At 52.1% G+C, this 11241-nt stretch overlaps 2 protein-coding genes across 10 annotated transcripts; both read left to right on the top strand.

Annotated features, from left to right (window-relative positions):
- The first annotated feature begins 653 nt into the window (after positions 1–653).
- Positions 654–1334, top strand: Tim13. The gene has a single exon (XM_001352751.4). It carries the CDS (start codon positions 996–998, stop codon positions 1272–1274), a length of 279 nt encoding a protein of 92 aa, XP_001352787.2. The 5' UTR covers positions 654–995; the 3' UTR covers positions 1275–1334.
- A 2214-nt stretch (positions 1335–3548) lies between these two features.
- On the top strand, positions 3549–11071 carry Muc68D (Mucin 68D). 9 transcript variants are annotated; one of them, XM_033385243.1, is made up of 6 exons: positions 3549–3632; positions 3690–4573; positions 4904–5183; positions 5385–6547; positions 7379–8101; positions 8417–11066. In XM_033385243.1, exons 1-6 carry the CDS (start codon positions 3623–3625, stop codon positions 10748–10750), a joined length of 5394 nt encoding a protein of 1797 aa, XP_033241134.1. In that variant the 5' UTR covers positions 3549–3622; the 3' UTR covers positions 10751–11066. The 9 variants fall into 9 exon arrangements, with proteins under 9 accessions (XP_033241134.1, XP_033241131.1, XP_033241137.1 ...); XM_033385240.1 differs by having other exon boundaries at positions 5292–6547; XM_033385246.1 differs by having other exon boundaries at positions 4904–5291; positions 5652–6547.
- Positions 11072–11241: the final 170 nt, after the last annotated feature.

Below are 11241 nucleotides of genomic sequence, written 5' to 3'. Positions count from 1 at the left end.
GGGCAGACAGTAGGTCTGTTCTCTTGAGGGCATTGCAGTATTACACAGATAGACATCATTGGCGAACAATTTGAGTGACTTTTGACTTGGACAGAGGATTAGTGGGGGAAGCTTTGAGGCAATGCGGATTTCGGATCGTTCTCCGGACCAAGCCCAGCTTGTAGAAGGAACCGATGTCCCTCGAGGGACGATGACTACTTGAAACAAAACCAATTTACAAGCAAATAGCAAATAGCGAATACCGAATAGGAAACTGTCGTCGGGGAGACCAAGTACTAAAAGTGTCTTAACAAATGAAACGATTATTGTAAAATATACACATAAATCTATGTACATATGCATAAGAACTTACACTGAAATCGACAGATTCTATTTTTATATCGATGCAAATTTAAAACTACATCTACCTGCGTATTTTAAACGAAATCAAAACCTTTTAACGACCTATTCATAAGCGATCTTTGTTTTCGTTTCGTGTATTCTGAATAAAACAAAGTTTATTAATACAAAGTCGATGTATAGACATACCAAATTATAATACATATACACACACATTCTCTAAAAAACATTAATCAGTTTTGTTGTTTTATTTGTACACTGAAATGTTTTCTCTTATCTATCCTGTAACTAATTTGTCAAAAAAAGGTCCAATCTTTCGTTCTAAGGTCTAAACGAACCAAAGCTTCAGGCTTAGGCGGCGCACTGCTTGAAGCAGAGCTTCAGGCTGCACTGCTTGAACCAGACCTTCAGGTTCAGGTATTAGAAGGGCACTGCTTCAGGCCTAAGCGGAGCTTCAGGCTTCTTATGGAAACGAAGGGCCTTCTTTCTGAATAGCTTGATCTCTAGACTGGATTTGTATAGCTTTGAACTGAGCTAGCCTTGCGCTTTAGAATAGGAACGACCGTCTCGGCGTAATCGTATCTGTATCTGGAATTGTGAAGCACGTTGATTTGGTGAAAGCTGTAACTAAAATTTAGAATTGAATTGAACGAACCATGGCAGCCACCGCCCCAGCCGCAGAGAATGTTGAGCTGATGAGCCAGGTGAAGCAGCAGATCGCACTGGCCAACGCCCAGGAGATGCTCTCGAAGATGACCGAGAAGTGCTTCAAGAAGTGCATCCACAAGCCGGGCAAGACCCTGGACGCCAGCGAGCAGCGCTGCATTTCGCAGTGCATGGACCGCTTTATGGACTCCTGGAACCTGGTCTCGCGCACCTACGGCAACCGCCTGCAGCGGGATCACTACAAGGGCGCCGCGGACATGGCCGACTAGGCCCCCGCTCGGCTCTCGTTAATCTGTTACTCATGCTCGAATAAAGCACCGCTATTGTTAGCCACTGTCTGGTGATTCGGGGCGGTCGGTGGATGATCGAGAGAGGTGGGCCACTGCCCCGGCCCCGGGCAACAGATAACCGACTGACTAGACGGGGCTTGTAGGCTTGCAATACCTGCAACTTCCGCGATCGGAGGGTGGAGGGTGCGGTGAGGGTATCGGGTATATCCCGTGCGGACATAGCCTTCTGCTTGATATGTGCACTTCTACTGATCGTTATCGTGTTTGGAATGGTCTCGTTAGCTAACGGATGAGCAACTGCTTGCGCGCATTGGCCAAATGCATTTCGCACCGGGATGGATGTGGATGTGGTGTCCCCAAGCACAGCCAGGTGTAGTTTCGAGACCACTCTAATCCATTGCACCGCCCACCCATTTATGCAAATTACCGGCTATTTTATTTCCAGCCCCCAGCCGGGTTTCTTCCATCGAATGTCATGTTTTTATATACCCCCCCCCCCCTTAGGCAAAGTTTTTGGTGATCTTCTGATTGGCTCAACAAAAATGAATTCCTCTACATAACCCCATTTGAAAGGTGGCCTTGCATAACTAGTTGAGGAAGAAATTTGTACATTTTTTCGAAAAGATAATTCCTCCGAGGGCGGCCAATGATCCGCCTTTTGACCCCTTGATTCTTCAATTGAATGGCTATTTGGGAAAACAAATCGCTTCTCCAGAGAGAGTACTGTACCAATCGCACACGCACATGTGTTACCTCTGCGGGCGGGAGGTGGGGGGTCGGGGGTGGTCCACCCCCTAAGACCACTTAAATCAAAATTTCGACGGCCCCCCATGCACTTTTGTTGGTTTTCCACGCCAAACAAAGACCTCCGCGAGGGGCTATCAAGTTCCACTGATATGCGGGACAGACACAGGCAATTACGCAACATTTAGTGGGTGCAGGTGACCCCGTGCACTGGCCGAAAAATGCTGCAAATAGTTCAAAAATCCAAAAAAAACAGCTGAAAAAAAAAACAAAAAATCGAAAAATAATAAAAAATGCAAAAGATAAAATGCGATTTCGTGGCCGAACTTATTGGCTCGAATACCAGAGGTAACAAAATCCATTTCGGAGTTTTCCTCAACTAGGTACATTCGAAGCCACACAAGTTACGATAAGAGTGCGGACCAGAACGCCCCCATATCGTGTGGGATGGTGCTTTCCCACCCGAAAGCTCTACCCGCCACTAAAAATAGTAGCTTCGCCCACCGCCCACCGGCCCCCACTCGCGGCAGCAACAACAAGTGCCCCAAGGCTTGAGTAATCATTGCAAGAAATACGATAAGTGTTGAGACGACGGCCCCCCTTATCTGGACAACTAATCGGAACAGTTCGTCTGGGCCGGGCCGGGCCGGGCTGGGCCGGGCAGGGGGCAGGGGGCAGGGGAGGGGCATGGGGGCGCCCCCGGGGCTGGGGGTACGCCACCTGCTGAATCGGTTACCTACAGCTACGGCCGACATTGGCGTCATCGCAAGGTGAAGCAGAGATAAAGGCGTGCTGACAGACCTATTACCGAATCAGATTAGAAACCCCGCCCCTCCCCCCAAGAGGGAGCCACATGCATGCCCAGTATCTGTCTACATATCTCTTGTCATCTCTTCGGTATTGTAAACGATCTGTGCTCCATCAGCCTCAATCACTTTGTATGCCCCACCCTGCCGGGGGGTCCAATCGTTCCACGAGAATAAACAAGATCTGACCATCTGAATATTCCAGTTTATAGTATATGCCAATGTGGGGAATTGTAGAAGGAAAGTGAAAATGTTTTATTTAATTTAATTAATATGGTTTGATTATATAAAAAAAAGGCTGTGTGTTCCCTTATACTTTTTACTAGGCATATATCATGAGGGCACGCCTTGAACTTGCTCGTACTCGTCCCCATATAGAGGGGAGAAGGTTCGCCCCTGGCCATGGTTCGCTCGCATTTTCTCAGAATGGAGATGCATCAAATCTGCAGCAAATCGTCAAGTGAATACACACTTGTGGACGTCTCTGCTGTAAATCTGTAGACCATTTCCGAACAGCTACAAGAGTTTCCGACAAGTGTAAAACACGAAGAAAACATTGTGCTGGTTACCCAACCATTTCTGCTAAAACCAATTTGTTTAAACTATCTTTTCTGTTTCGGAATGTCAGCTATTTGCGGCTGCATATCGCACTCCGATGGTCCATGCACCACTTGAGAGTGCCTTTCAGGGAATTGCTTTCGAGCGGAAGCCTGAAGCGGGTATATAAGAAGAACTTTGCCGCCTGGGCACGTTGCATTGCGTGGATGTACCTGAACAATGCTAATGGGTAAGAACGATCGGAATCTGCCAAGGAATATTCGTACTAAGCCCACTTGCCTTTCAGTAAATATCCTGTGGATCGGTCTTTGGATCGTTCCTCAGGCACTTGCCGCGGACTCATGTGCAGGACAATCGTTTGGATACAGATCGGCGGACCCAGCAGACCCCCACTCGTACTTCCTCTGTCTGGGCTTCCTGGGCCAGATAAGGAGCACCTGCCAAGACGGATTCCGGTTCAGTGTCCAAGACCAAAGCTGCGTGCAAGCAGGCCAGGCAAGTCCTGGCCACTCCTTAGCAGACAAGGACCCGACCATCCACCAAAACGTATTCATTGACAGGCCGATGATTTTCAATTTTTTCGGTAACCTGTGGGGCAGCCCCCAAAGGCCGAATCCCTCCCTACCCTTAACGCAACCCCCCCAGACCACCCACGATCAGCAACAAGACCCGATACCCAGCGCAAGTTTCTCACTCTTAAGGGAAGTCATTTCTTCCCCCCAGGAGAACGAGCTAGACTCCAATGATGCGTCACCTACTCCAACGAATGAGGCATCGAGGTGTCGCTTTTTACCAAACGGTTCCTTCATAAGGGACTCCAAAAAATGCGGAGTATTTTACGTGTGTGCCAATGGGATCGGTATTACTCGATGCTGTCCAGAAGGTCTCCATTTCGACATCGAGAAGAGTTTTTGCAATATCCCAAGTATGGTCGACTGCTCTCCCGAAGAATTGACCACGACACCGTCCCCACCTAAAACTTCGACAACGACAATTAGGCCCAGCCCTGCAGAACCATCATCCATGGAACCATCAACAACCGAACCATCTCCGGAGAGCTCAACAGAGCCAAGTAGCTCCAGCTCAGAGGAACCATTGTCCACGGAACCTTCTCCGGAGAGCTCAATAGAGCCGAATAGCTCCAGCTCCGAGGAACCCTCGTCCACGGAACCTTCTCCGGAGAGCTCAACAGAGCCAAGTAACTCCAGCTCAGAGGAACCATCTTCCACGGAACCTTCTCCGGAGAGCTCAACAGAGCCAAGTAACTCCAGCTCCGAGGAACCCTCGTCCACGGAACCTTCTCCGGAGAGCTCAACAGAGCCAAATAGCTCCAGCTCAGAGGAACCATCGTCCACGGAACCTTCTCCGGAGAGCTCAACAGAGCCAAATAGCTCCAGCTCCGAGGAACTCTCGTCCACGGAACCTTCTCCGGAGAGCTCAACAGAGCCGAATAACTCCAGCTCCGAGGAACCATCATCGACGGAACCCTCGTCCACGGATCCTTCTCCGGAGAGCTCAACAGAACCAAGTAGCTCCAGCTCCGAGGAACCCTCGTCCACGGAACCTTCTCCGGAGAGCTCAACAGAGCCAAATAGCTCCAGCTCAGAGGAACCATCGTCCACGGAACCTTCTCCGGAGAGCTCAACAGAGCCAAATAGCTCCAGCTCAGAGGAACCATCGTCCACGGAACCTTCTCCGGAGAGCTCAACAGAGCCAAATAGCTCCAGCTCAGAGGAACCATCTTCCACGGAACCTTCTCCGGAGAGCTCAACAGAGCCAAGTAATTCCAGCTCTGAAGAACCATCGTCCACGGGACCCTCGTCCACGGAACCCTCGTCCACGGAACCATCGTCCACGGAACCTTCTCCGGAGAGTTCAACAGAGCCAAGTAATTCCAGCTCTGAAGAACCATCGTCCACGGGACCCTCGTCCACGGAACCATCGTCCACGGAACCTTCTCCGGAGAGTTCAACAGAGCCAAGTAACTCCAGCTCCGAGGAACCATCATCGACGGAACCCTCGTCCACGGAACCTTCTCCGGAGAGCTCAACCGAGCCGAATAACTCCAGCTCCGAGGAACCCTCGTCCACGGAACCTTCTCCGGAGAGCTCAACCGAGCCGAATAACTCCAGCTCCGAGGAACCCTCGTCCACGGAACCTTCTCCGGAGAGCTCAACAGAGCCAAATAGCTCCAGCTCAGAGGAACCATCGTCCACGGAACCTTCTCCGGAGAGCTCAACAGAGCCAAATAGCTCCAGCTCAGAGGAACCATCTACCACGGAACCTTCTCCGGAAAGCTCAACAGAGCCAAATAGCTCCAGCTCAGAGGAACCATCTTCCACGGAACCTTCTCCTGAGAGCTCAACAGAGCCAAGTAACTCCAGCTCAGAGGAACCATCTTCCACGGAACCTTCTCCAGAGAGCTCAACAGAGCCAAGTAACTCCAGCTCCGAGGAACCATCATCGACGGGACCATCGTCCACGGAACCTTCTCCGGAAAGCTCAACAGAGCCAAATAGCTCCAGCACAGAGGAACCATCTTCCACGGAACCTTCTCCGGAGAGCTCAACAGAGCCAAATAGCTCCAGCTCCGAGGAACCCTCGTCCACGGAACCTTCTCCGGAGAGCTCAACGGAGCCGAATAACTCCAGCTCTGACGAACCATCGTCCACGGAACCCTCGTCCACGGAACCATCTTCCACGGAACCTTCTCCGGAGAGCTCAACAGAACCAAGTAGCTCCAGCTCCGAGGAACCCTCGTCCACGGAACCTTCTCCGGAGAGCTCAACAGAGCCGAATAACTCCAGCTCTGAAGTACCATCGTCCACGGAACCTTCTCCGGAGAGCTCAACAGAGCCAAATAGCTCCAGCTCCGAGGAACCATCGTCCACGGAACCCTCTCCGGAGAGCTCAACAGAACCAAGTAGCTCCAGCTCCGAGGAACCCTCGTCCACGGAACCTTCTCCGGAGAGCTCAACAGAGCCGAATAACTCCAGCTCTGAAGAACCATCGTCCCCGGAACCTTCTCCGGAGAGCTCAACAGAGCCAAGTAACTCCAGCTCCGAGGAACCATCTTCCACGGAACCTTCTCCAGAGAGCTCAACAGAGCCAAGTAACTCCAGCTCCGAGGAACCATCATCGACGGAACCATCGTCCACGGAACCTTCTCCGGAAAGCTCAACAGAGCCAAATAGCTCCAGCTCAGAGGAACCATCTTCCACGGAACCTTCTCCTGAGAGCTCAACAGAGCCAAGTAACTCCAGCTCAGAGGAACCATCTTCCACGGAACCTTCTCCAGAGAGCTCAACAGAGCCAAGTAACTCCAGCTCCGAGGAACCATCATCGACGGAACCATCGTCCACGGAACCTTCTCCGGAAAGCTCAACAGAGCCAAATAGCTCCAGCACAGAGGAACCATCTTCCACGGAACCTTCTCCGGAGAGCTCAACAGAGCCAAATAGCTCCAGCTCCGAGGAACCCTCGTCCACGGAACCTTCTCCGGAGAGCTCAACGGAGCCGAATAACTCCAGCTCTGACGAACCATCGTCCACGGAACCCTCGTCCACGGAACCATCTTCCACGGAACCTTCTCCGGAGAGCTCAACAGAACCAAGTAGCTCCAGCTCCGAGGAACCATCTTCCACGGAACCTTCTCCAGAGAGCTCAACAGAGCCAAGTAACTCCAGCTCCGAGGAACCATCATCGACGGAACCATCGTCCACGGAACCTTCTCCGGAAAGCTCAACAGAGCCAAATAGCTCCAGCTCAGAGGAACCATCTTCCACGGAACCTTCTCCTGAGAGCTCAACAGAGCCAAGTAACTCCAGCTCCGAGCAACCATCATCGACGGAACCATCGTCCACGGAACCTTCTCCGGAAAGCTCAACAGAGCCAAATAGCTCTAGCTCCGAGGAACCATCGTCCACGGAACCTTCTCCGGAGAGCTCAACAGAACCAAGTAGCTCCAGCTCCGAGGAACCCTCGTCCACGGAACCTTCTCCGGAGAGCTCAACAGAGCCGAATACCTCCAGCTCTGAAGAACCATCGTCCACGGAACCTTCTCCGGAGAGCTCAATAGAGCCGAATAGCTCCAGCTCCGAGGAACCCTCGTCCACGGAACCTTCTCCTGAGAGCTCAACAGAGCCAAGTATCTCCAGCTCAGAGGAACCATCTTCCACGGAACCTTCTCCAGAGAGCTCAACAGAGCCAAGTAACTCCAGCTCTGAGGAACCATCATCGACGGAACCATCGTCCACGGAACCTTCTCCGGAAAGCTCAACAGAGCCAAATAGCTCCAGCACAGAGGAACCATCTTCCACGGAACCTTCTCCGGAGAGCTCAACAGAGCCAAATAGCTCCAGCTCCGAGGAACCCTCGTCCACGGAACCTTCTCCGGAGAGCTCAACGGAGCCGAATAACTCCAGCTCTGAAGAACCATCGTCCACGGAACCCTCGTCCACGGAACCTTCTCCGGAGAGCTCAACAGAGCCAAATAGCTCCAGCTCCGAGGAACCATCGTCCACGGAACCCTCTCCGGAGAGCTCAACAGAACCAAGTAGCTCCAGCTCCGAGGAACCCTCGTCCACGGAACCTTCTCCGGAGAGCTCAACAGAGCCGAATAACTCCAGCTCTGAAGAACCATCGTCCCCGGAACCTTCTCCGGAGAGCTCAACAGAGCCAAGTAACTCCAGCTCCGAGGAACCATCTTCCACGGAACCTTCTACAGAGAGCTCAACAGAGCCAAGTAACTCCAGCTCCGAGGAACCATCGTCCACGGAACCCTCTCCGGAGAGCTCAACAGAACCAAGTAGCTCCAGCTCCGAGGAACCCTCGTCCACGGAACTTTCTCCGGAGAGCTCAACAGAGCCGAATACCTCCAGCTCTGAAGAACCATCGTCCACGGAACCTTCTCCGGAGAGCTCAATAGAGCCGAATAGCTCCAGCTCCGAGGAACCCTCGTCCACGGAACCTTCTCCGGAGAGCTCAACAGAGCCGAATAACTCCAGCTCCGAGGAACCATCATCGACGGAACCCTCGTCCACGGAACCTTCTCCGGAGAGCTCAACAGAACCAAGTAGCTCCAGCTCCGAGGAACCCTCGTCCACGGAACCATCTCCGGAGAGCTCAACAGAGCCGAATAACTACAGCTCTGAAGAACCATCGTCCACGGAACCTTCTCCGGAGAGCTCAACAGAGCCAAGTAACTCCAGCTCCGAGGAACCATCTTCCACGGAACCTTCTCCAGAGAGCTCAACAGAGCCAAGTAACTCCAGCTCCGAGGAACCATCATCGACGGAACCATCTTCCACGGAACCTTCTCCGGAAAGCTCAACAGAGCCAAATAGCTCCACCTCCGAGGAACCATCGTCCACGGAACCTTCTCCGGAGAGCTCAACAGAACCAAGTAGCTCCAGCTCCGAGGAACCCTCGTCCACGGAACCTTCTCCGGAGAGCTCAACAGAGCCAAGTAACTCCAGCTCCGAGGAACCAACGTCGACGGAACCCTCGTCCACGGAACCTTCTCCGGAGAGCTCAACCGAGCCGAATAGCTCCAGCTCCGAGGAACCATCGTCCACGGAACCTTCTCCGGAGAGCTCAACAGAGCCGAATAACTCCAGCTCCGAGGAACCATTGTCCACGGAACCTTCTCCGGAGAGCTCAACAGAGCCAAATAGCTCCAGCTCCGAGGAACCATCGTCCACGGAAGTTTCTCCGGAGAGCTCAACAGAGCCAAATAGCTCCAGCTCAGAGGAACCATCTTCCACGGAACCTTCTCCGGAGAGTCCAACAGAGCCAAGTAACTCCAGCTCAGAGGAACCATCATCGACAGAACCCTCGTCCACGGAACCTTCTCCGGAAAGCTCAACAGAGCCAAATAGCTCCAGCTCTGAGGAACCATCGTCCACGGAACCTTCTCCGGAGAGCTCAACAGAGCCAAATAGTTCCAGCTCTGAGGAACCCTCGTCCACGGAACCTTCTCCGGAGAGCTCAACGGAGCCGAATAACTCCAGCTCCGAGGAACCATCATCGACGGAACCCTCGTCCACGGAACCCTCGTCCACGGAACCCTCGTCCACGGAACCCTCGTCCACGGAACCTTCTCCGGAAAGCTCAACAGAACCAAATAGCTCCAGCTCAGAGGAACCATCGTCCACGGAACCTTCTCCGGAGAGCTCAACAGAGCCAAATAGCTCCAGCTCCGAGGAACCATCGTCTACGGAACCTTCTCCGGAGAGCTCAACAGAGCCAAGTAACTCCAGCTCCGAGAAACCATCATCGACGGAACCCTCGTCCACGGAACCTTCTCCGGAGAGCTCAACAGAGCCAAATAGCTCCAGCTCAGAGGAACCATCGTCCACGGAACCTTCTCCGGAGAGCTCAACCGAGCCGAATAGCTCCAGCTCCGAGGAACCATCGTCCACGGAACCTTCTCCGGAGAGCTCAACAGAGCCAAATAGCTCCAGCTCCGAGGAACCATCGTCTACGGAACCTTCTCCGGAGAGCTCAATAGAGCCGAATAGCTCCAGCTCCGAGGAACCCTCTTCCACGGAACCTTCTCCGGAGAGCTCAGCCGAGCCAAATAACTCAAGCTCTGAAGGAACAACATCATCAACCGAGAAATCAGCCGAAAGCTCTGCCGTAATCGAAGCGGCTCCATCATTGCCCGTCCGTAGACCGATCAAACCAGTTTTGATGTCCAACCGTCCAGCTGTGTATGGTGGGAAGGACGAAACACAGAGTTCGGTGGGAAGTAAACAACTGCAGCATAATCGTGTGCTGAGCACTTTGTCAGGGGGTTCTTCTCAGTTTCAAGAAAGAACAGACTGCAGTTTCCTCCCCACTGGAGCCTTCCTAAGGGATCCCACGTCGTGCAACAAATTCTATGTGTGTGTAAATGGAATGGCCGTTCCCCGGCGCTGTCCTAGTATTCTCTACTTTGACATCAAGAAGAAGGTGTGCAATTTCCCCAGCCTCGTGGACTGCTCTCTGGTGTCCAAAGGTGCCCCGGTCTCCGTAGTCAAGACACTTTCGCAGCACTCGGGTCTCATTGGGTCATCATCCAGTCAGGAAGTGGAACAGGAACCGATCCTTGAATGCAGCTCGCTTCCAAACGGTGAACTTGTCCGGGCTCTGAATTCATGCAGCAAATTCTATGTCTGCGCCAATGGCCTCGCCATATCCCGTCAATGTCCGAAGGGTCTGTATTTCGACATCACAAGGAAGATCTGCACCTTCCCCAGTCTCGTGGATTGCTCGATAGTCGAGTCGAGTCGAAAGCAAGTAAAACGGAAACCTGCCCAAGGTCGGGATGGAAGCGCATCACCAGTGAAGCTGCATCGGAAATAGAGGAGATCTGATCTTGCACAGAAAGGATTAGTATTATTTGGTTTGCTCACAGTATTATTGTATTATAGGAACATGGTAAAAGGGTATCAGCATTGGGCTAGTAGGTATATAGTTATTCATACGTTTTCTGAGTGGTTACTGACTTACATAGTTAAAGTTTACATGCACACACACACGTCACACTCCGATCTAGGCAGTTACAGAGTATTTTGGTTTAATACCCATTCCGCACTATGATATATTCAACGATTAAAGAATCTACAACGAAGAGAGAGAGACAGAGCCAGTCTGCCTCTGAAAGTATTTATATTCTTAAGAAGAGAGTGTTCAAACTATTCTCTGAGCTTGTAACGGTTGCGATTGGGCAGTACTGATCCAGGGTAGGTTATTGCTATGGTGTTCGGGTATATCGCATGCAATAACCCTGGGCCAATTATCGCTGCAGGGCATAGCATAGTTGGCGTGGGTGCAGGCAAGCTCGAAGTAGGGAA

The sequence above is a fragment of the Drosophila pseudoobscura genome, chromosome X (genome assembly GCF_009870125.1).
Source record: "Drosophila pseudoobscura strain MV-25-SWS-2005 chromosome X, UCI_Dpse_MV25, whole genome shotgun sequence".
Lineage (NCBI taxonomy): Eukaryota > Metazoa > Arthropoda > Insecta > Diptera > Drosophilidae > Drosophila > Drosophila pseudoobscura.
Note: the sequence above shows the minus strand (reverse complement) of the source record. Positions and strands in the feature narration are given on the sequence as shown.